The sequence below is a fragment of the Strix uralensis genome, chromosome 14 (genome assembly GCF_047716275.1).
Source record: "Strix uralensis isolate ZFMK-TIS-50842 chromosome 14, bStrUra1, whole genome shotgun sequence".
Classification (NCBI taxonomy): Eukaryota; Metazoa; Chordata; class Aves; order Strigiformes; family Strigidae; genus Strix; species Strix uralensis.
Window position 1 is genome coordinate 17196003 of NC_133985.1, and position 25915 is coordinate 17221917.

General features: G+C 40.6%; 1 protein-coding gene across 2 annotated transcripts; it reads right to left on the bottom strand.

Moving 5' to 3' along the window:
- Window positions 1-2765: 2765 nt before the first annotated feature.
- G3BP1 (G3BP stress granule assembly factor 1) lies at window positions 2766-25630 on the bottom strand. Of its 2 annotated transcripts, none has more exons than XM_074883314.1 (12): window positions 25499-25630; window positions 12495-12608; window positions 11141-11222; window positions 10748-10921; window positions 9798-9888; window positions 9209-9302; window positions 8621-8825; window positions 7731-7832; window positions 6997-7108; window positions 6447-6572; window positions 6229-6338; window positions 2766-3849 (listed from the first exon to the last, which is right to left on the bottom strand). In XM_074883314.1, the coding sequence occupies exons 2-12, from the start codon at window positions 12587-12589 to the stop codon at window positions 3643-3645; spliced, it is 1398 nt and encodes a 465-aa protein (XP_074739415.1). In that variant the 5' UTR covers window positions 12590-12608; window positions 25499-25630; the 3' UTR covers window positions 2766-3642. The 2 variants fall into 2 exon arrangements, with proteins under 2 accessions (XP_074739415.1, XP_074739414.1); XM_074883313.1 differs by having other exon boundaries at window positions 6229-6359.
- Between the last annotated feature and the right edge of the window lie 285 nt (window positions 25631-25915).

Sequence of the window (25915 nt, forward strand, 5' to 3'; positions counted from 1 at the left end):
GCACCCAGAACCATCCTTTTCACCAAGGAAAGTGGACTCCCAGGTCTAAGGGACACCCCTTCCATGTGGCACTGCTGATGAATTTCTCATTCAGATTCAAGTCAGAGCTCGCTGTTACCCACAGCGTGTAGGCACACAGGATGTTTCCCACTCCAGAAGTAAATCCTTTCTGCAAAGCCCTACTTCCAGTAGCGTGCTCAGCACCTCCACACTTGCCTCTATGTGGCTAGTGTACATCCAGGAACACCAGAGCTTCAGCTCTGAGCAAATTTAAAAAAAAGAAAAGAACCTGTAAACAGGGCCCTGCAGAGCCAGTGTTCCCTGCCTGCATCCTCAACCACAGAACAAACACCTGCAGTCCTGAACACAAAAATTTCTGTTCAACTCTGTACAACAGCCCCATGCAAGTCTGCTGGTACTTGAATACTCCAGGAGTTTCTCCCTGCACAAAAGGGGATAACTAAGCCTGGTTAAATGTGCAATGCCTTTAACCAAACATACAGCAAAGGCAGCACAGCTTCCAGTTCTGGTTCAGGTGGTGTGAAATACTACTGTAAATGAAAGTCTTAATTTTACAGTATTAAGATTAGCCAGAAGAGGCCAGATCACACCAGTCATACATGAAACCCCTGTGCTCTCACAGAAGGGCAGATCATTAAGTTATAAAGATCATTAAGGTTGTTCCTGACACTGTCCGTGTGGCTTGTGTGGGTGCAAAAGCAGCCTGTGACAGGTCTGACCAACTTCTCTGCACTTCCTGCTCCCCGCAGAGCACTGGGACATCAAGAGCACTTCAGCAAACACCTCACTGTCTCGATTAAAGTGGAGGAGCTAGCAGGGAGACACACAGCGTCTTACCCATTTGAGACAGCCCTGTAGCATTTTCCTTCCTGGAAGAGTTAGGCTCCCTTGGTTATTAGAGGTTAGCCACCTTGTAGCTATTTGAGTTCAAGGCAGCCCGCTGAGGCAAACTGAATCGTGACTTCTTCATAGTCATCTTCACCATTAACGCACGCAAAGCACTGAAGACCTTACACGTTGAGGTTTTAACAGCACAGCAGTGCAGAAACCAGAAGGGCTTGAGGCTTACTAGAAAGTTTAAACAAAAAAGCCAATGTGACAACATTCTACAGCAGGTCTTTTCCATATACTTTGTTATTAGCTGGTCACAGAACCACCAAAATGCAAATATCGAGTCACTCTACATTTTGTCAAGATGCTGTCAACATAAATTGCTTTTGACAAGTATTTCTTTACAAGACATTCCAAGAAAATTTAATGTAAATATTTTATTTTGCCTGTCATCTTGGACAAGAACATCACTTTCTGGGTCAACGTATTGAGAGTACGATTCATATGAGAACAAGCATACACTTCACCTTATAGCCTTTTAAATTCTTCACTGACATTCCTCAGCTCTTTCTCAAACCAGTCAGAACTGTGCAACTCCCACTACAAAAATGGTGTTTCAGGTTTACAGATGCTTTTGCAGATTTGGTTAAGAGCTATAAGAGCTTCTATTAATAAATAGCACTTTGATAGGTCTGAAGTGCAACCTGTTACTGCAGCCTTGGATTTAACATCAAGAACAACAGGAACCCAACAAATGAGATGGAAAAAATATCATTAACAAGGACAGTTCAGTGAAAGACTTCCATTGCATACCTTTACCTCACAGTCATTCCTGATATGAAAAATGCAGAAAGTTTTTTTTTTTAAAAAATACCAGTTACCACCACAAGAGGAAGCAGTATATATTTCCAGTATGCTGGCTGTGAGAGCATACCACAGCTATTGCTGTCACAATTTGCTCTCCTCCAATTCACTAAGATATTTAAGTCTTCAGGAACTGACTATAAGCAAGTCAATCAGAAACGTTCGTAAGGAGGGAAGAGACAAACAGCATAACAACTCTGAAGATGCAGATAAAATAGAACAGAAACCAAAACTCTACTGACATTTAGTACAACCAGGCTCAACCACTAAGTTTAGCAATTAAAAGACAAAAAATTACTGTTCTGGAACAGGTAATACTTATCTGCCCTTTGGGCAAGGGCAGTTTTGTTCTAGCTTTAAAGCAAGAAAAGGTCAAGAGAGATATATTGCATATGCACAGCAATTATATTAATAAATCAAGAAAACATGGAAACAATGAACCCTAACACAGATAAGCAAACTGCCTAAGCACCTCTTTTGTATTACCAAGAGCTCTGAAGGTCTGGTGTAGACTCAAAACTGCTGTTTTCATCCAGATGTTTAACACCACACATTACAGAAATAATACTGCTTTGTGCAGTACAATCTTACAAGATCTCTGATTGAAATTACCCAGTTTTGTTTTTTGTTTCATCTTCTTTCAGAAGCAGCAGAGAGCATTCAACATCCTTCTTAACACCAGGGCAGACAGGCACCTTTTGCACTTGTGACAAAGATGGCATCCATCCACTTCAGGACTGGCAGAAGCAGGGATGAAATTAATGCCTAAACTGCAAAAATAACTCTATAACATACAGCAGTCTGAACTGTAAAGGATGTGACAGAGGTATTTCTGCTTTGGTTGTACTTTTGCAACAATTGTAATGGGGCCTGCCCAGCCTCAAATCAATCTTATTAAATTCTGCATCCAAAAAGTACTTGTTTTCAATTTCTAAATGCAAACTGATGAACAGAAGGTATTAAAAACTTCAGCTATAACCACCTCTACCTAGTAAACTTAATGACTGAAAAACCTCTTCCCCTTGGAAAAACTCCAACATACTCTTAACTTGATAAAGCAAATCTAGACCTTTTTTATTTTTATTTTTTTTTAAACAATTTGCCAAGACTGGAATGAGAGATAAATAGAAGGCACAACAATTTTGCTTTTTTTTTATACAAATACAAACTAAACATGAAAAAAACTCCCTATTTCAATAAAAAATTTCACAAGTTCAGGAAAAGTGTTTTAAGAGTCAAGTTCTAGACATTTAAAACCTATCCCACAATCCAAAATTTTAAAGTGGTAAAACAGTAGCTCGAATTCCTTTCCGTGATCATGTATCAAAAGAAAAAAGATTTTACAGATACCCATTATTCCACTTTACAGCGCCACAAAGGGAAAGGTGAATGTCAATTTTTCAAGTGGCAATATCTCCGGACCAGAGGCTGTTCGTATGACCCTCAAAGAATAAATCAATAGTTTTGTTTTTCTGCCCTTGAAATACTTGTCAAGTACTATGCTTTCCTACAGGCTCTTGAACGCATGCACGTGAAATATTATTCCACTGACTGAAACGCACCCAAATTCAGTAGAAAGGGGGGGTGGGGTAGAAAAAAGAAAAAGAAAAAAAAAGACATTCCTTTAGGAGAAACCACTGGTACCAAAAAATCCAGTCCATAAGTTTGAGGTGAACAAGAAAATTCAGTTCTTTTCTTTTTAAAATCCACTTTTCCTAAAACGTTGTTCCACAAAGCTGGAATCTGGGACAAGGACTAGAAAAAAAAAAAATCACAAAACCATAACACAAACAAAAAAGGGGCCAAAATAGTATCAAACGTAGCAGTCTATACAGGCTAGGGCCACATTCCAAGATACCCAAGGCTGAAATTCACAAATCTGCAGGAAAAAGGGTTTGCGCCACCATGTCAACATCCATGATGCATTCACTGGCGTTGCCCGATCCCCCTTCCAGCTCCAAATCCTGGCTTCTGGGACATTCCTCCACGCGGAGGCCCTCGAATCCCACCTCCCAGCCCCCCACGAGTGCCTCCAGGTCCACGTGGTCTGTTATCTCTGCGGTCACCCTCCCTGGCAGCTCGTGTTTTCTTCTCCTCCACATTCAGGCGCACCTCTCCCCTGAACATGATGGGCTGCAACAAAAACAGAAAAGGCACTTTAATATCTCACCCCTAACTCTTCAACGTCAAGCAGATTTCTGCAACCTTGTCTCATACCCTCCTCTTCATGAAAGAAATCTGAAGTGTTTTATGTTGGTTACTAGAAAAAGGTGATAGTCAAACTATGCATCCAGTCTGTGGCTTTACTGGAGAAGATATAAAAAAAAAAGATGCGGAAGAGTGACACAGAAAAGCAGTCTTAGGCTTAACACTGAGCGTTCTGACACCTTTTAGAAAAGGAATTGAACTATTAACAGTAACCTCCTTCCATTAATAAGTGGCAATTCAGTGTGCCACCATGCAGAGTCCCAGCTGATTTTTCTTGTGGCATGAAGAATGTCAGATCCCCTCTGCCACCTTTCTATACAGGCCAGTGAAGTTTTTCATTTAGGTCAAGCTCTATTTTTTAGAACTGCAGCAACAAGTGGTCGTTTGACTGGGATGTTGCAGTCCTGCTCCTCTCTGTTCTTGCTTCAGTGAGGTTTCCCACAAACCTCACTGCAGACAAAAAGCTGAAGTCTGCAAGAATTCACAAACTACGGGAACAAGGACTCACTTGTTTCAAATTATTCCTGCAGTTGCATAAACAAGAACATGAAAAAGATGATCCATCCTTGGCCCAGGCACAACGCTTCCTTATCAGATGGAACGACTAGCCACTCACTTCTACTGTGTTGACTATAGAAGCAGAACAGATCTAAGCACACTGTCCTCCTCTAGCCATCAGCTGTGCTGGACAAAGATTGAAGCATCATGTTACAGCCTTATTACCAAATCCAGTGTAAACTCCCACATTTCACATCAGGCAGCAGACATCAGGTTTAGTTTCACTGGCTAAGAGTCTATCAAAGCCTTTAACACTCATTTAGAGCAAAGCTCGTCCTGCAAAAAGTCCTACTGCTTCAGGCATACATTTGCTCAAAGCACTGGGCTCATCTTCAAAACAATTCACACAGTGGATACTACAAACAGAATTTAGTGCTGTTCAAAGCAGGCTAGGAGGTTGTTAAACTGCTTCTATAAGACTTAGGTCTATATAAAAAAAAGGTCTTATTCCAGAAAACCATGCCCATCCATTATATCTTCAACATTTACATGGGCTTGCAGAAAAAATACTCTAAGGGCACCAACTATTATACATTCAAAGTCTAACTTGGAAGGCAGCATTCACTCTCCATTACACGGAGTGGCACAGCTGAACAAGTAAACAAAGGCCACAAATCCCTCAGCTGAGTGTGCCTTTGGTATTCCCTGGACAACTCAGCTCTTAGCTACCTCCCCAAGGGCAAGGAAACTCACAAGTGAACATGTCTAATTTGCTTCAGCAAAAACTCAAACATGCAAGTTTAAGTCACTGCTGAAGGTGTTCACCTATTGCTTGACGCTAAGAAATGGCTTAAGGACCCACTGTCACTGTACTACTTGTTCCCACACCAATTCAGACCAAAAGTCAACCAGATTTACTCAACCTACTTTTAGCACTGGTTTCAAATCACTTTCAACTTTACCCTAGACCTCACTGGAACTGCCACTTATGGAAGTATCGCTATCAGCATTCCAATCTTGAATTGCCAGCTCCCTGCAAGAGTTCCAGGGCTGCTGGGGTTCATATACACTAACTCATCAAGCATTGCCACCAGTGTTGCCAGCATCCCACAACTAAAGGTGTCCAGCCACATGAAATATTCCAAACTCATACTTAAACTCAAGGCTTAAAAATCTACACCAAAGTTACCTTTCACTTTAAGAACAGGAATATACTGGCAATACTGTTGTACAGTAAGGAATAAAGAAGAAAGGATGTCCCTGCCTGGTGAAGAGCTAAGCTGTAAGTAAGCACACTGGCATTATGGTGCATCCAGATCCACTGCCTACCACCACACTGTACAGTCATGGGGTGCACATTTCACATTAGCAACCACTGCTAACAAGCTGAGCAGGGACCTCCTGCCTTTGTTAGCAGAAATTCTTTTCAACATGCACACTAGTATAGCTTCTCCCTTTCAACCTCTTCTTCTCAAGCTCTTTGATAAACAAGATTCTACTTGTCCATAGGGTCAGACTCTTATCTTGCCTTCCTGAAAACTATTTACCTACTTCCTGGGTAGAGCTCAGCAACTTCCCATTGGAAAAAGGCTCTATAATGAATAAATTCATGTTCACCTAAGTTGTTACAAGCTAATGACAAAAGGCCCAATCTGTACAAATGCTGCACAAGCCTTGGTAATAAGAGGGAAAGACATCACACCTACTTTAATATGCTCAAGAAAGGCCAAAAGTAGAATCTTTTCTTGTTAGAGTAATCTGAAAAACACTGCCTGTTATTAAACCACTGACTAGAATTTTATTTACCCTGCTGCTAAGGATCTTCTGAACTGGTTCAGGATCATCAAACACCACAAACCCAAAATTGGGGAGCTTTCCACCACTGTTGATGCGGAGTTCAACAACATTGCCATAGCCTGCAAGAGAAAAGCCAAGTTCTTGGGTCATACATTAGAATGCTCTGTTGACCACGCTTATGGCTGCAACCCCCAAACCCTGAAAGCACAGCAAAGCAACTAACTTACTTTGGAAGAAGTCTTTAAGTTCAGTTTTATCCACATCGTGCGGAAGGTTCCCAACAAACAGCTGATGACTGTCTGGGTATCTCACAATCCGTCTAGTTTCCACATCACCTTGTTCACCCTCACGAACTTGAACAGAAAATTAAAACTTGTTTAAAGAAAAGCCAGTCCCCCAACAAACAAAAAGAACGAAGCCATGGTCAGAATTAGCACCTTATAAAATAATCAGAATTTACACTCTATTTATCCAGTCATATATAAAAAAAAAGGTAAGCATTCTACACTAGCAAGTTCATAACTGTTGGCTATTTATCACCTGACGGAAGCCAAACACTTGAGTAGAAACCTAAATAGTTCAACAGAATGCTAGTGAAATTCAGCTCTGAAGCTTGCCAGACATTCGGACCAAGATCATCTAAAACAACCATATCCATGAAAGTAGAAATAATTCGCTTACTGACAAAATTAATAAGACTTTAAAATCTTTAATCATCATATTGCTTCCCCAAAACCAAATAGCAGAAAACAGTTTACTCTCTGTAGCTTCTCTTACTTGGTCTAGGACCCCTCTGTGGTGGGATGCTTGTTCGCTGCTCCCTCACTCGCTGATCCCTCTGAGGTCTCTGAGGTGGGGTCTGAGATTCAGGTTTTGCCTCAGGGCGGGGCTGTATAAATTCAAAAAGGGAGTTAACAAGAAAGAATCAGACATAATGGTAGGGTTCAGCTTTTAAGAGCTCACTATCAAGCTGTTGATAAAATAGATTGAAAATACAGGAAAAAAGTTGTAATTCTTTCCACCTGGCACTAAGATGCATGTTAGTTCACATTGGCTTATATGTTAAAAGCAAACACGTCACTTAACCAAGTTAGAATTTCAAAGTAACCCCATTCACTGTTCTATAAAATAAAGTGTGTCTGCCCAAAGCGCAGTGGCAGTTACACAGACTGTATTACACAAACTCATTCATGACAAAACCTCATTCACGAATAGGCAGTGGAAAATGAAAAGTTGCCTCTTGTTAAGAAGGTACAATCATTTTAGATGACAGATACATCCAGCACTCATATGAACACTCCCTGGTTTTCCTCCATGAGAAACAATTCTTTCTCAACCAAAAAGTCAAGAAAAAACATTTTTATGAAGTCTATCAGGAAATATTGAATTTTAAAGTCTTTGGAGTCTGAGAATTCAGATCATGAGCAAGCAGATTTCACTATATTTTCCCCCACCTCAGTTTACTGTCAGCCAGTTTAGCACTTAAACTTCTCTAGGTGCTGGATTCATACCTGCGAGACTGGTACTTTCACAACATGAGGTGGTATTCCTGATACTGGAACAGCTCCACTGGGAGGGAGGTTCTTACTGGTTACTGATGCCCAGGAAAATGTCTTAAAAAAAAAAAGAGAGAGGATATTGTGACTCAACTCCAGATGCTTTTAATCTTCTGAAATATATTCCTGATAGTACATATAACAGACACAGGATACCATTAACAAAATTTAACCTGTCCTTGAAATTCAGGGTCCAGCCACTAGCAGTTTCCCCATAACTTCCCTCAAACATTTAAATTCAAAAGACTTAAGTGTAACGAGAAGGGAGTCACACTTCCACCCTATTTCTAAATTCTACATAGAGTTGAAATAGGACACAATAGTGGCCTAAGACCAAGCATCACATCAAGGTTAACCAAAGTACTGGTTTCCTGAGTACCCATTTGTCCACTTTTGCCTCCCTTATTGCTGAAAAGTGACAAAAACCCCCAGTATATAGTCACATAAATAAAGTCACATTTCACCCATTTTCCTGATTCAGTACATTGGTTGCAGTCTGTTCAGAATTTCAGCAACTGTTTACAAACAATTCGAGCCTCTCACTGCTGCCATAGTTCCCATACCTACCAAATATACAAAGCCTTGCTTCAGCTCTGGGTATTTTAACCAACTAGTTACTAGCTAGAATTTCAACTACCTGTTATTGTATAGGAACTAATGGGAAGGAGGGAACTGGTCATGAAACGAGTTATTTGAGGAGGGGGGGATTACACAGTATGTAAACACTTCTAATTCCAGGTATTTTTCCTCTTGCCAGAGAGGATCACACTCTATAAAATAACAGGAAAGTCAAACATACTGATGAAACCACCACATCATAGAAAACAGCCATCCATTGTCATTACCCTGGAGTCCTCTTGCACTGCAGGAGTTGGATCAGCAGGAGCTGGAGAAGGACTCTTTTCCACAGTCTCTTCTGGAGCCGACTCCTCTAATACTGGCTCAGATTTTTCTTCCTGCACCTCTGGTTCAGGTTCCTGTTCAGGTTCTGGCTCTGGCTCAGGCTCTGCCTCTGCAGCCGTCTCTTCTAGGTGTTCCTCAATGTCATTGCTATTATACAGCACCACAAAAATCAAGAAAAAAGAGGTGGTATTGTATTTGATTCTATTACTTGGTAGTAAGGAATGCCGTTTGTCCAATACAGAAGTCAGACACGTTGCATTCAGGAGGAAGAACAAGGCTAATCTATCTAAATTAAGGCCACATTGCACAGGGATGAAAGTTTCACACTGTTATACTATAGAGCAGCCAAAGCATTACATCTACTGAAAATGCAGAGTCTAACAGCACTTTGGTTTCAGCTGCCCAATAAACAAAAATCTTTTGACTGTCAAAGAGGAGAATCATGAGTAGCAATAAATTAATTTGATTTGTTCTACAAGCAGTCTGTATTACACAACACCTGACTTCATCTACTAAGATATTATTATTACCTGACAGCCTGCTCATAATAAGCACCAGTATCATCAGGAACAGCCTCAGGTGTCTGCTGTCTTTCCTCAGGTTCCTCCCCTTCCTCCTCTGATTCTAAATGAAGTTAGGAAAGGAAAAACACACCACACACATCTTTAGTACTTGTTTCAAACGCAAGGCATCACCTTCCACAGCATGTAGGTGAAGTCTCTGCCAACGAGCACATGGGAAGCACTATCAAGATGTGACATGGAACATTTCCTTATACTTCTGCTATCACTTTGGTTACTCTGATTTGACCAAGGTCAAACAACATGTTCCAAATCCTTCAGAGAAGCAGATTTATAGCCTACAAATCTGACCACAACTGATAAAATAAGTCTCACTGTTCTTTTAATATAATATGCCAGAAAAATAACAATCACCTGCACGTCACAGTTCATTGCTGGAGTGCAATGAAACTACAGGCAAGGAAAAAACCTAGAAGAACATGAAGTTTAATGCTTATCTGCCTTCTCCAGCAAGATTTCCTCTGGTCTGGGAATGGAGTGTTGGTGTAGACCCAGAAACAAATACCAGTAGAACCATCCAAAAATTCATACTACTCACCCTCTGGAGGCTCAGTGTCAGAGTCACCAAAAACCTCATCTTGGTAGCGGAAGATATCATTGTGGACATAAAACTTGTTTGCAACAGAACCCTGGAAACAAATCAAAGGGAGGAACCAGGTCAATTACATCAACTGCAGTAGTGTAAAAACTGAAATAATGAGAAAACAAGAACAGCTGGAGCAAATCATCCTTCCCACATAAGATACATCCAAACTAGCCTCCTTCAACAAAATGTGTGTTATTGGAGGCAGGGAAAGGCGTGGGGCAGGGGGAAGATGGATCATACTAGCAAGGCAAGTATGCCTGGAACAATGGACAAAGAAATCATAGTAGTGCTTTTATTGCCAATAGTTCACAACACTGAGAAAGCAGGAGTGAGAACTTCCTGGGGTGTAAAGTACCAATTCTTAGCTCCAAGTCAAACTGAAAAATAAAGTGATGTTGCAATACACTTCTTTTCACTATCATTTTCAATTATGTGAACTGATTTTGTACAAAGAAGGTGTCTATTTAAAAAGCCACCTCAAATGCTCAAATACAACAAGAAAGTCTGGAACCTGTGTCTTCAATGACAGGAGGCATTTTCCTCTTTCTACTAGTTCTTTCCAGTAAAAGGACCAGTTGCTATGAGGGCAAATCAAAGACAAAATAACTTTTAAATGCTTAAGCAAATATATGCATTGCAGATACCTAGTAGCCAGAAATTAGTATATTTACAACTGTAAATATCCTGAAAAAAGCCCTGTAACTGATTTCCAGGGTTGGCGTACGACCATACAGAAGTGGTGTAATTTCCTAAGGAATTTGCAGACCATTACGGCTAAATTTTGTGGCAAACTACCTTCCGAGTCTAACCATTCAGACTCCAACACTAAACCAGACAGGCCTCATTAATCCTGACATGAAACTAGAAGCACTATCACAACACTAGCGCTCAGTGCAGCATACCTCAGGTGCAAGTACAAATGTTTGCATGAATCTGCGCACAGGCTGCATGTTATTGGAGAGTTCTCCCATCACCTGGACTACAACACCATCATTGAGAGTAGCATGAGCATCCACATGACGAATCTTTGTGTGGCAATCCTTGAAGTTTAATGACAGCACCTTCTTGTGGATATCCTGTGAAAGAATGGTATACAGGTTACACTGCAGAAGTCATTTCTGCTAAGGTAGCAGCTTTCGAAGAAAGCAAAAACATAAACCACTATTTCATAATATATTCTGTAACTCTAGGAAAGCACTTGAACAAAGGGGGATGAATCACAGCTGGATATATGTCTCTTCTCAACCACAAAGGTGAGACAAAAGAAGGCAAGAACAGTAAGTTTAAGTACTTACAGACTGCCCGTAGACTGCATCAGCTGGTTTTCCATTAGAATCCAAGCCACCATGGACATAGGAAGAGTTCTTTCCATAAAACCTGTTGGAAAGAAGTATTTTAACACTAAGCTTTGTTTATGTAAGAACATTGAGCACCTACATTAGAGTGCACTATGAATAATATACTCTCAAGCAAGTTTTCTGTCTAAATTATTTGGAATACGGCCATACAATTCCATAATCCTGTTAGCAATTTGCAGGCAGGGGGGTTTTGATCAAAAGGGAAAACACAAAGCTCTCCTGTGTAAACTGTAGTGTTCAGATATGTTAGATACCCAAGCACTAACAGCCAAAACCAAAGTCTCACAGGAGGATGGGATTAGATCATCTAGCTCCCCTTTTCTCTGCAGGTCCCTAAAGCAACATAGTACCCTGAACACCCACGATGCTGAAGGCTTCCCCTCAAGTTCTAGTTTAAAGCCTGAGCAAGGAGCAACGGTATTTTTTTGTTCATCTACACTAAAGAAAGTACTGCAGGTAAATCTTCCATTTTATGACTCGGAGATTACAAGCTAAAATGTCATAAACATCACGGGACTGTGTTCTGCCAGCAGATAAAAGGCTAGAACTGAATTCCATGGCACAGTGTAAACCTGCCTCTGACCCAAACGGACGAGGTCAGCTGTCCACCTCGGTGGAGGAATACTCTGAATAAGTGTTCCTGAGATTGGAAGAAGGAAGGTTTCGGAAATTGTTTGTCTAGCTACTCAAAGCACAGCAAAACAAAGCGTATCTTCAAAAACAAGGTTAGTTCTAGTAATGTAGGATACCTGCCAAATCAAACAGGACCAATTTGTTCAGATAACAGATTGTAGTTTGCTGCTCATTCATAATTTCTCTGATTTCCCTTTAAGAAAGAGCTGCTGGTATGACTATCAAGACATACTAATATACAAGCATACATAATTTTCAACGTTCTTCCCCTAGTCAGGAACTGTATCAAGACAAAACTACAAAAATTCTTAACTAAATAACATTTATCCAACTTCCATTTATATTGATTACAACCAGAAGTGGCAACACATTTTTTGACTTATATTTTTCTTTTTTGCTTAGAATACATGTCCAACAGCATTTCAGTAACAACCAGAACACACATATTTCAAAAATTCCTGTAATCTTTGTTATCCATGTTTTAACCCAGCTGATCAAAACTGAAAGCAAACTTCACCCAGAGTCTGCCTTGAGTAAATCAGATTTGAGTGTCCAAATTCAGCAAGCCAAGACATGGCAATAAGCTTATTCACCAATATTAACATGCAAATTAAAAAATTTACACCAAAAGACAGATCAAAGTGAAGCAGAGCTTTACCTGTGCAAATAGTCGGGTGCTTGGTTCAGCAGAGTATAGTACTGCCTCACGAATTCCCGCCCGACCAGCAGGGGACTTGGCTTCTCCATCACCATTTCTTTGGTCAACTGAAAACTATGGAAAAATCAAAAGCTTTGTAAAACATGAGCACTTCACATTGCTGTTCACATACTGATAGCATAAGCCACATAATCACAGTAGAAAGCATGCACCAAAACCCACTAGCTGTTTTACCACAGTAAGCAGTTTAACCAATGTGTTTTCAGAGTCATCAGTCTTTGGTGCTGAGGGCCGCTGGATATCAAACCAGTGGTAAGAGAGGGAGATTACCTCATAACATACCAGCATTTAACCATCCTCCATACCCTCAGTAAAAAGCAGGTAGCAAGCAAGTATGGTTCAAGAGGATTTACTAAGTGGCTAAGTCATTTACAGTCGATCCAAGTTCTACTTACCTCACTTGACTTCACAATCAGTATTAAAAGTCAGATGTTCCACAGCAAAGCCTGTGCTAGTGTATTAGGGGCATTTTTAAAAGGTCAGAAAAAGTCCAATCTATTTTTATCAGCAGCACAGCACTCCTCGCTTGTGAGCGACAAGCACTGTAGAGGAATATTGGATTATATCAAAATTACTATGCTACAGACAAATGCATGCTGCTCTTCCCTTGCTTCCACCAAACTCAGCAAGTCACCTCTCACTTAAATCCAGATCAGACAAATGAACAGCACCACCCACACCCAGGAACAAATGGATCCAGGTACCTTCTGCCTAAATTCCATGGATCTCTAAGTTACAAAAATAAAGTCTTTGCAGGTAGATTACACAGTATATCTATCTTCAGTCCATGTCAGTCAAAACCAAAGGACATTCCTGGGTTTTCTTGCTTTCAAATACTCATACACACTGTTTAAACTCATACAAGATAGGTTCAAACCGGTAGGGAAAAAACACCAATACCAGAGCATATTGTTGCTACCTAATACAGAAACAAAAGTAGATTTTCTGCTTCATACTCAGTTATACCAATAGGTAGCAGAATGGGCGCTTAGAAGACAGTTTTGCTGTCGTTATATCACAGACTATATATGATAGCTAATCTTCCTTCAACTATTCAGGCCCTGTAGTGCTGACAGTAAAGAGCTAGTGAAAGTGCTATCCGCAGTGAGTCAAGCAGATGTCAACCAAGAGGGCATTAAAAGACCACATGCAGCAGCTGAAAGAACCTTCTCCCCATTATCCCTTCCCCTACACAACTCTTTCCCAAACCCATGGTATTGCAAATTCAGTATGTACGTATTTCAGGTGTGTTGTGAGAATCAAAACTGATGCCCACTAACCTGAGGCCTCTGAAAAGCAATTCAGGAGTCATCATTTAGTTATCTGCTTTTATTTAAGACTGCACAACTATAAATAGCTTCAAGAAGTGACAACATCATCTAAAAAAAATGGAAGTCAAACTAAGTGGTCTGGTCCTCTAGCACAGACTAATCCAGATGGAGTCCACAAAGTTCATGCCTAGGCAGTTATGTTAATAGCATCCTGTGTCCTGGGTAAACAGTTGCCCACAACTATCATCTGAACAAAGCAAGAGGGAAAGGAAAACAGATTGCCTCTCTAATGTACTGAGCCTTGATCCAGTTCATTCAGGGATCTTGTTTGACACTTCCATTATATTTCCTGAATATCAGAGTAGGCAGCCTTTAAGTGCTAAGAACGGACAACGGACTATGGCTTCAAAAGACAGACGTGACCTACCCAGTTAGTGTTATTACAGTGACAGTTTCAAATGCACACCGTAAACAGGCCTGCAAAGGAAGTTACAACCCCACTGCTAGATGTACCAGGAAGGCAAAACAGAAGCTTCAAACCCCAAAGAGAAGAACATACAAAAAAAAGACAACATGGCAGCCAGTATTTTGGATAAAACTAAGTCCAAACCAACCTGGCAAATTCCCTATCTCAAACATACTGTAATCAAAAGACACAAGGCAATGTTTAACCATACTGGCAGAACATACGGTTAATATATTTGAGGATGTGATCACACCCAACCCCCCAGCAATGGTCAGCACGCACTGCATCCAGCTTTGCTGGAGAACAGTACACAAATTCGTACCCTGGGAGGTACACAGTTTAAGGTTCAAAACAGAAGATATAACTAGAACTCTATTAATATGACAACAGGAGTTGCTGTAGTTTTGCATACATTGATGTGTTTTGCTCTACTTTTAACACAACCATACACACATTTTTTTTCACTTTTTAAGTTTAAAATAAATGCAAAGTCTACCCATTCTGGTTTTTAAATGCACCTTTTTAAAGTTTAAACACTAGGGAGAAAGATCTGTCAGGGTCCAGAGGACATGTACACACAAGCTCCTGCTCCTTCAGTAGGAAGTGAGCGTATCACCACCATACAAGGAAATATTACATGATCATGTCCAGAAAGGATAACACCAAACATGACCTAGAGCTGAAAAAGGCTTTTCAATACATTCAGAAGCTTTCGGTCATTTGAAGATGTTTTCAATAGCTAACCATGCAGAAAGTGATATTCCACGGTTGGGTCTGGCCCGCAGAAGTGCTCAGATTCTGCAGACTGATTTTGTTTTAGGAAGTTCCCAGTATCTGTGGTTTTGAAGAAGCCTTTGAGTTGTAAGCGTAATATATTACAGATACAGATGTTCAAGACCAAGAACAGTCTGAAGTGACAAAAAAACCTCAAAGATATGAGCTTGTTAGCCTTCTAGGGCATGTTAAATTAGATCCCCACAAAATATTATCAGACGATAAGAAAAAAAGCCACATGTAAAGAAAGGCTAAATTGTGGTACTACTGCTGATTTCTTCATTTGTTTCCTGTCAAGCAGTTGTGAAGCTCTATCATTACAAGGGGCAGGATGACTCTAAAGCAGTGGTAGTAGAAATGACAGACAAGACCCACACTTTTAGATCCAGTTGGCTTAACTGACAATGCAAGAGACTTAACTGCTCCACAACAGTTAAACTTGCCTCTGTGCTGCGACTTTACAGTTAGAAAGCCAGTCCTGCCATATCCCCCAAGATCACCATTTGGAGTATGACAAAAGCTCTATATAAAAGAGCACAGACATGTTGCTTGTTTACTCTTCCTTTTTTTTTGGGGGGGGGCGGGGGGGGGGCAGGTTTAGGGAAGGCACAGGGGGTGCATTTAATTTCTTTGTAAAGACTACTTTCCCCTGGAATTCAAGCTTATTCCTATGGATGCCAATAAGCACATTTTCTACTCAATTCTGTTAAGTGCTGAATCAGGCTCTTCTGAGAATTATTTTCAATTGCTTCTAGAATATGAACGTACAAAGCTTGACATCCTCGCATAATGGTAAACTGTTACCTGTAGCACTTAAATCTCAACAGCTCCTTCGCCAAAAGCTCTTTCAGATTTTTCTTCAGTGAGAGAGTCCTCACCTGTGTTAACCCACTAGCACATCATCTTCAATGCTGTTCTGAGCTGTCCCAATGCTGTACTGAAGACATATTGAAAGTGAAGTGGCTTGTGCTGATTATGTCATATTTACATGCTAAAAAAAATTTTAAAAATAATCAAAGGACTTCCCTACTGCTAAGGGTGAAAAAAAAAAATCAATCAGAACTAACTCTTAACATGGGAAGAGGAATAGCAGAGTGCCCAATTCTCATTAAGCGGATCTGCAAAGAAATGGGAAAAACCTTTATGTGACCTAATCAGAGGACAACAATCTGTTTTTACTCCTGCTGCACCTGCTGCTACACTGCCAGTTGCCATCTGTTCTTGTTCTCCAGCCAGCACAACCTGAATGATAGAAGCCAAGCATCTCCAGAGAGAATATTTTTTCCCTACCACTCATAAGCAATTTTTTACTCCACTATTCCTTGACCTAAAAATAACTGCAAATATTTTATACTGCATTTTTACTGCACAGAGCACAATACTTCCAAATGCTTGAATTGTCACTACATTACTCCTGAGAGAAGCTTATCCACACATTCTTGTGTCAATTGAGATAATGATGAAACGGTGAAAATTGACAGGAAAAGCTGAAAAATCAGTGATTTAAGATTCATTCATAAAGATGCATTCATATCACTCCATATATGTAAAGCAAATTGGATAATTGAAATTATAACAAATACACTAGAACAATTCTGCAACATAACGGAGCCTTTTCCTTAAGCCAAGAGACTTACGGAAAGACAAATTCCTCCTTTACAGTGGTTATCACCTGGCTGGTGGAAAATTCCACCATCTGTTACAATGCTCCTACTTGGCAGAAAATCAGTGCCAGGCACTGAATTTCTAAAGTACAGTTATGTAAATTAGAGCCATTTATGTAAAATCTGTATTAGGAAATTCAGATTTAGGTCCATAAAACCTATTAGCTTATTAGTATTCAGAAAAATAATAGACTCAAAGGACACCCAACAGCCAGCACTGGTTAGTATTTCCTCAAATTGCTACACAGTGAAAGTGAACTAACCATTGCTGTTTCTTTTTTTTTATTATTTTATTTTTAAATCAGACAAGGAATTTAGTCTGAATCTTGTTCCTATTAAGACTTCCTACACAAAAAAAGTCTCTAATGTACATCACAGTGTTCAGGCTGGTGTAACAAGCCAGAGGACCAGACTGCACTGAAATAAAACACAGAAGTCTGAAAATCCCAAACTTTACTTCCTAACATCTGTGGCAATTTTAAACATCTTTTGTCAAGAACAATGTCAGTACTAACAGAAAGACACAGAAAATTTACATTGAAGTATATTCTAAGCAGGCTACAGTTTGTTTTTAACATTATCCTTATGCCTTTGTTCTCTGCCATCCTCATTTCCATATTTTTGACTTGCATTTCAATATAAGAAACGGTATCAGAAGATCCAGAGTTACTACAACGCATTATAGTTCTGTGTGATTGGAATATTACACAGCAGATACAGAGAACTACTCTGTGGCAGTTCACACTTTCTCTTTGGGCTATTCACGTGCTATGAGGTGACCCATTTGATACTACATTCCTGCCTATCTCTACAAATCAGTAGTTTACAGAGTACCAAAACAGTCATGTTGCATCCCCCCCTTTAAATTACAGGTTTAACTAAGATATTCTCATAGAGCTGTTACAGCATTTCCAGCAACTTAATCAGCTTCTATGAAATACAATTCAGATCTTTCATTTCTACAACTTTACCTCTAACTATAGAAAAGCAACTCTGATGGTACGATTGATGTGTTACCCAGATGAAGATATTTTTCCCCTTTAAACCAGAATGCCAAACTTTTCAAGCAACTCTACTCCCTCATTATAATATCAATTAATTCTTTAATATAAAAAGGCTTTTTCAAAACTTAAGAAAAACCCAGAGAAGCTCACATGGAAAAGAGGCGTCTGTATCTAAGCACATCACACCACAAAACTGGCAAACAGCAATTTTGCTAGACATTAAAGGTCTGGTCAATAGTTAATAGGATTGCATAATTAAGTGTCATTTGGGATTTCTCCAAGTTGCCTAGCAACAGGTGAGAGTGTTCAAAGACACAAACCATTTATCTATATGGAGTAACCACCACTAGAAGCAGTTACTACTGCTGCTTTGGACAAAAAAAAAATAGTACAAATCAAATCATAACAAAAACTCCTAATATGTCTCCAACAAGCATGATACAGATTAAAAGTTAAAACAAAAGCAAAACAATTTGAGTTAATTCCAACTCTCCATACATTTTACACAACCAGCATCTGCTAGTGCTACTGACTAAGCAAAAAAAGAGAAGCTGGTACCTGTGTGAACTATGATACAAAACATTACAGAGTGAACAATGAAACACAAACAAGCTAAACTCGCATCACTAGGCAAATTCCAGTGTCCATCTCAACTGGGAGTTTATATTGTTACACCAGCTTGCTCTCAAGTAGCAAGAGTAATTTAAACCTTTTCAAGGAAACATGTATTTAAAACACTACAAGGTACCAGATACACCAAGATGTGAGATACCCTTCTTACTTTAGTAGACCCTTAACTATCTGAGGGGGAAAAAAAACCCCAAAAAACCAAAAAACCCAGAACTACCCCATTGTTGATCCCAAGCCTAAATTATTAAGTGCTGAAAAAAACATCTCAAATCAAGTGGGCAACCAAAGTCTGAAAACACTAGTCTCCTTTAAAAAAAAAAAGGGTCTCTTTACTTGCCTCCCACTGGATGCAGAAGTAGACAATGTCACAGGGAACAGTGTCACAGCAATACAGCCTGTATTTTATAAGAAGCCATTACAGAGAATTGCCTGCATGCAACCAGTTCAACTTTTTTGTATTCTGACAGATTCAGAGGGAACATATTTTGTCTGAAAAGTTATCTTAAAGGTACCGCTATTTCACAGGCAGCAAGGCACTTGGAAGTCAGAGCCTGAAAGCTAAGCAATGGGATAACTTATCCAATGAATAATGAAATATTTGAAGATCAAACTGGAACAAGTTGTGAGGTTACCAGCATTCAACTCTTACCAGTATCTCCTGGAAACATTGAGAAAGTCCATAAGATATACATATTCACTAGGACCTTCCAGAAGCAGACACTCCCCAATGGAGATCAGAGCAGTGTGAAGTGCTAGACACATCACGCAGACAGAGAAGCCTTTATTAATAATCTTCAAAACCAACACCTAAAACATGGATCTGGATCCTCAAACTTAACACAGTCGTTTTTCCATTCACCACAGCAACTAGTGCCTACTGTATGACAACCACACAACCTACAAAGACAGGCAGTGCCTAAGTTTATAGGGTGCTTGGTGTTACAAGGAGCTGGATCCTAAAAAAAAATAATCATGGAGCAACCAGAATGCTGCATCCTTGGGCAAACGGCTTTCTGTGCTTAATTATCCCGACACTGCAGAAAGGCAGAGCAATACCTGAACCCCTTTCTGAAGCTCTCTGGGATACACTGACCAGGGCACTATAGAAAAGCTAGACATTACATCAAAAAATGGGTAAGAAAAATCAAGTTAGAAGCTTAACTATTTTCTAATCAAAGTATCCAAGCAATCAATCCAAATTTAAGCACAAGAAAAACATTTTCATTACAAGATTAAAAAATAATTCAGGATTACATTCAACACTGCCCATGCTAGTACTAAAAAACCCCTCTGCTTGCCAGTGGCAGATGGGAAGCCTTACTCAGCAACAACGCACAGCCCTTTAAACACTATAAGAATACAAATAAACAAATCATGAATTGCAGCAGAAGAGCTGTCATTCTAGAAGTCAGCCTGTGTTTTTGCTAACAAACCTAAGTGTGATCCACAAGTTGATGGATATGATGGAGTCTGCCAGTTTGCAGACAAAATTCAGCACTTCTTGTATTGTTCAACTCTGCCAAGAGACAAACTGAAGATGTCTACTGCTATTATTCAGAATTTGAAGGAACAGTGACCGTTTCAGAGAAATATAATTTCTAGAGCATCAACCTCAAAAGCAGAGACAAGAAATGCAAAGTCTACCTAAAGCATAAGTTAAGGTAGTTGAGACCAGCATCTCTACCTATACAGTAAGGAATGTTCATCTGGGGAAGGAAAAAGATACTAGATACTATTGCTGTAGTTAGGAGCATAAAGGTCCAAAAACAAACAGCAAATTAGGTCCTGTTTGAAAGGGGATGAAAAAAGAATCTGATATAGAATAATATTAAAAATTTGGTATTAAAGGTAAGTTATATCACAGAAGTTTCTCACCAAGATGTTTTTCTTGTATTCTCCCCTCAAAACACTTTGCCCTCCCTGAGTGCAGGGCCTATTTTGGTGTGGATTTGGGATTTTTTTTTTTTCTCTCTTCCTTTTTAAAGCAGTCTCAACTGGCTTCCAATTTTCTACTTTGTATCACACAATCATCACTTCCATTCAGCAACAAAAGAAAACAGCAATACAAAGAGGAGGAGGATAGCATTTCTGCAGAGCAGCACAAGCATTTGAGTTCTTACTTAGAATTAGCAGCAAGAAACAGGTTTTATTCCAAGTTAATGTTTGTAACAGCTGCCCTATGCCTACAACCTAGCAAGGGTCACTTTTTAGGAGCCAAATTCGTGGAGTTCCCCTTTAGACTGCAGTTCAGGTATTTAGCATTACTTTTTGGAAAGTTCTGCTGCACAGAAGAAAAATACTCAGAAGATACATATCTAAGTTCTTTCTTATGTTAGAAACATCAGCAAACCAAGTTTCACACGCAGTTTATTACTTACTTTTGCTTCAATAATACACTATAGATTTTTGATGGGGAAGTGAAATTTTTGTCTTCTATTCTCAGATGTCTCACTATGGCTTTGCATCCCTCAAGTCACCAGAAGTCACCAGAAGTTTCCTACTCATTACACGAAACCGATACAGAGTAAGCAAGGTGGAAGCTCTAGAACTAAACACACAAATTTAAGTTCCTTTACTTAAGCTTTATTGCCTAAAAACAAACCAAAAAAAACCGCCAAAGCATCAAATTAAACATCTTAATCCCTGGTACTTCTAGATGCCCAAGAGGCAAGAAGAGAGCTCTGGATTGATAGCTACCTTGCTAAATTCCTCCTGTGGCAGGACTTTGCCATTAAACACAGACTTGCAGAGTCTCAGAAGTACAACCTGAAGCTCAATCACTATTTGGGGATTTTTCATGAGACAACTTCACCTGCAATAGGTCTCGCCACACAGGTCAGTCAATATTTTTTATTTTTAAAGCACACATAGACAATTTGATCATCCTCAGATAACAGCTTCCCCCCAGACAGTCACAATAGTCTGTACATGCACCAATTCCTTTAAATTCCTTTGTGCATTTCCAGAAATAGAGTTCTCAATCACTGAAAGTATGTGTATTAGGTGAACAGCTCCAAAATGAATGGAACATGCCTCATCCCCTCTCCTTTTTATATTAGAACAGTTCTGGGAGCTGCTCATATCCTGCTTCAGTTTGAGAGAGAAAAACTGAAAATAATCTCACCACTAAAAAAGAGTAAGAAGGCTGCTGTAGAGAGACCTGCTGCAACATTAGGGTAAGATGATCTGACCTGCACCTAACTAGCAGCACTTCATATAGTCACAAAAAGATAGCTATGTTGCATTTATCATTACAGAAGAAAATGGCCCTTGTGATTTGACAGAAGTCCAAAATTAACTCCTCTTGAAAATCTGAGTTCGTTCAAAATACAAAGCCTTGAGAATTCACAGAAATATTCCTACACTTTGTTTTTTAATAATCCTAAAATCAGATTCTCCTGAACTGGCTTTCTCCTACACCTGGCTGAAGGACTTTTCCACTTCTAACTGGACATATTCCAACCTCATTTACCATACAATTAGAAGCTATGTTATTCTCTGAAATTACATTTTAGCCATGCAAATTTCATTCTAAAGGGTGGTAGGATAGTGCTAGTCCGAATGGCTCATTTACTATTTTTTTTTAAAATGAAAAATAACAGTCAGTTTTATGCTCTCCAGACCGCTTCATGATAATGTAGCTACTTAGACACTATGATTTTGCCATTAGAACAGGTTTTGTTTTGACATCCAAGAGCTGCTCCAACAACTCGATGAAGTTGGCAGCAGGTCCAGTCGTCTTCTCTTAGGTCTGCAATTTTTCCATCTGGCTCCACTGCAGCTTCTTAAAGTAAAAAGCAAAAGTTACTCAGAAGAGGCAGATTAGAACACCTAGCCACACAGACATTACAGTGAAATTCAAGATCACTCCCACTTGGATTAAAAGTCACCAGGATTAAGATTTAACAAAATATTTTCTGCATGCCAAGCAACAGATACGTGTAAAGAGTCAACTCCTTCACCTCTACCCATTTTAGCCACAGAAAACTCTTAATCTTCATACACCAACTGGATCCTAGCACTTAGGACTGATCTATCGTGGCATTGTTATATTGTTAGACACTTAAAAACAAAAGAGAAAGCCTAATAGCAGAAAAAAACAGTACAGGGCAATGCAGAAGAAAATGGAAGACTGCCACCAGCATTTTAGAATGCAGTATTTCACATTTGCCTCAGCAAGGAATCGGGTTCAGAACAGATTATTTGTATATAACTGACAGCTCACAATCTTCTAGCTCTGAAAGCAGTACTCCACCAGCTATGTCATTCTGGAAGAGATCCAGACTTAATATAGCAAAACGGGGACCTCAGACCAGTGTAACATTCACCGCCTGCAAAGTTTTAGGGATTCTTTTAGAGTAGCTGAAAATCAGACTTTTTAATTATTTTTTTTTTAATTAGTCGATGAAGTAGCTGAAGATTACCAAGTCTATTAGCAGTTTCAGCAAGAAGTTCATAATTACTTCACCTCTGGAGCTTTTATACAGGCACCTGTAAAAAAGCATCCAGTCTTCTAGACACAACTATCACTTTCACCTTTGGTTTGTTTCAAGTACAGCAGACTACAGCCAGCATGAACAGCTAGCACCACCCTGCCAAGGCCCTGCTCTACTGCGATTCATTTGTCACGTTACTTAGACGAAAAGGCCCAGGTTCTACTATTAAAAACTAGAATAATCAAATGTTTTCTAACGCAAACAGGCCATCTATCCTAATCTTATGAGTGCTCAACAGGCACTACTGTTATGAACAGAAACACCAATATGTACTTACAGTAACATCTTTACTTTATTTTACTTTCGTTAAAAAGTATTCCCACCGTATGTGTTCCCCTCACAATTTCCAAGTCAAAAAAAGAAAACACTAGCTTTCTGAACCAACAAAGAGCCTGCTGTTTTATCAGGTGCATAAAGATTTTATGTTTAAAATTGAGATGTTCAAACTTAAGAGTATCATCAGTTGCGTTGAACTCTATTGATGCTGTTGTGCCAGTAGCAAAACGAACAGCAGAGCAGCGGTCTTATAGTCACAGAACAAACAAGTCCTCTTGTATGTTTTTGTTGTTTCTTTTGACTGCAAATGCAAAGAAACCCTACAGAAGAACCTGATATTTACACTTGACCCAGACAAAGGAAATCTTGCCCACCAGGTCTTCTACCTTAACTTTAATCATGTTTTCTAGTCTTCACCTTAAGCAGTTCGCACTTATAAAAAATACAGCCTAGCAAAAAAAAGGTAGTTGCCTAATTCACACAAGAACTGGAGACCACTATTTAGCATCTGATGTACACATGATACTTTTAAATATAAATCTTCTTTTAAAAAGAAAGATGCACATTTGCAAAGGTTCCAATGTTGACTCGATTCTTTTTCTAACAGATTTTGTATAATTACACTTTTTAGCATGTTTTAACATTACCTTTAAGGCAAACTAGTCCCTGGAACATGTGATGCCACCAAAAAAGTTGAGAGATCTTCATCATAAAGATGCTCTGTGACTATTAGGATATAAAACCTTAAACATATAAATATTTAGAGCTAGCTTTCAATTTTGCTACATATTCCATCGACTAAGCTTATGTTTTTTTGTAAAGCTAGACTCACAACATTAAGTACACTGACTGAAACACCCCAGGAAAAGGCGAGTTCAGTTCACAGGATGTAAACATGCCACCACCAGTATCACTTAAGTATCACAGAACTGTTTATTTAAGAAAATCATTAGGTTTATTCTGTACAGAGAGGGAATAAGGAAAATGAAAACTTGGTCAAAGGGATGATTTTAGAAAAGATCTGAAAAGCAGTTTTTGTCTGTCAACTTCTGCACTCCCTACTCTTTAGGACACCAACCTAAAAAGTCCTGTTAGCTAAAAACAATCCAACACACACCCCACATTTGATTTATGGCACCTGGAAGCATTAGCTTTCAGAGCTTGATAGCAGTGTCCACATTTCCTAAAGCTGTCACTCCTGGCTGTGAGAGCACAGGCTAGACAAAAATAGCATACACTAGAAACATGGCGGCTTGCTGCAAATGCTGCTTTCTACCAATTGTGAAAAAAAAAAAAAAATCATTTTCTTTAGAAAGAATACTTATTGTATGTGTGCAACCCTTAACATAAAAGGTCACCAGGTAAGCCGTTGAGAATCAGTAACACATTAGATCACCTAGATCAAGTCTAAAATGTACCTGTAAGATGTATGGAAGCCTCTTCTCTGGTGTTGCTCCAGCAAGTATATCTAGGGCCTTACAAGAGGCTGGAAAGTCTTCATACAAGCACTACTTCGCATTTAAATCTTGGCTTAATCTCGGATCCAGCCAAGGTCATGCGGTAAGTCAGGGTAAGATACATGCTCTCCTTCTGACCGAATTATGACTCCCTGCATCTATAAAGTTAGAGCAGGGAGACAGACGCCTCCGATCTGATACACCAGCACGGACGACCTCACTATGTGAGCGCCCAGTATTACTCCCTCAATTTACAGCTACAACGAGCTATTCAAAGAGGTTATCTCAGCTACATGCCAGGCTTTGGGTCGTCTCATACCTAACCCCCACCCCCCTCAAAAAAAAACCCCAACAAACCAGCGGATGAAAAAACACCGGTCTGTAAAGCCGAGAACAAAGCTCGCAGCTCCACATCTCGACTCGCACAATGAAGGCCCGTGAACAGCCAATCCCCCCCCCCCCCCCCCCGCCCCCGCCGCAAATAACGCTCTCTAAGTAACCGCTGGCCGAGCAGCGCACCACCGTACCCCGCTCCCGCCTCCAAGTCTCGGAGAGCGCCGCGGGACCAGGAGGTTCCTCCCGCCCGAGGGCCCCGCTCCAGAGCCCCACAGGGGGCTGCGAAAGCCCGGCCGCGGGGTCGGACGGGAGGGCGCTCGCCGCAAAGCGCCGCCTAGACCGGGCGGGCCTCGCTCGCGGGACCGGGACAGCGGGAGGCGCCTCATCGCCGGGAACGCTGGGGTGCACCGAGAGCCCCCCCTCCCCCAACAGACCGCGGCCTACCGCGGGGTGGGGGGGGGCGCCTCAGGCCAGGCCTGGTGCGTGCGGCCCACAGCCATCCCCGGGAGGACGTGACCCCGCCGGTGGCTCCCGCCCGCTCCCCCTGCGGCCGCGGGCCCTCCCCCTCACCTGCGGGCGGAGCGGGACGAGAGCGGGAGGCGTCGCTTCACCACAGGCCTGCCCGGCGGACGAGAAACACCTCACGCAACGGCGTGCTCTGCCGCCGGCTAGATATATCCGGCGCGCAGCCTACCCCAACGGGAGGCAGAGCAGCCAATCAGAGAACGGCGGTCGCCTTCGCTCGGATACTAATTGGCTCACAACGGGAAAAGAGGCGGGAGGACAGCTGAGAGGCAGCTCAGTCTACCAACCATTCAGCCTGGCTCCGCGGAGCGGCAAGAGTGACCGACACCTAGCAGAATCAATAGGCGGTGGCGCTCCTGCTGTCGGGGTGGGACGAGACCTGATGGATTTCCCCTTTAGCCAATAGGACGACGCTACCCGCGCTGCCAGGCGCGAAAGGCGGGGCAAGCCTGACGCCGTAGT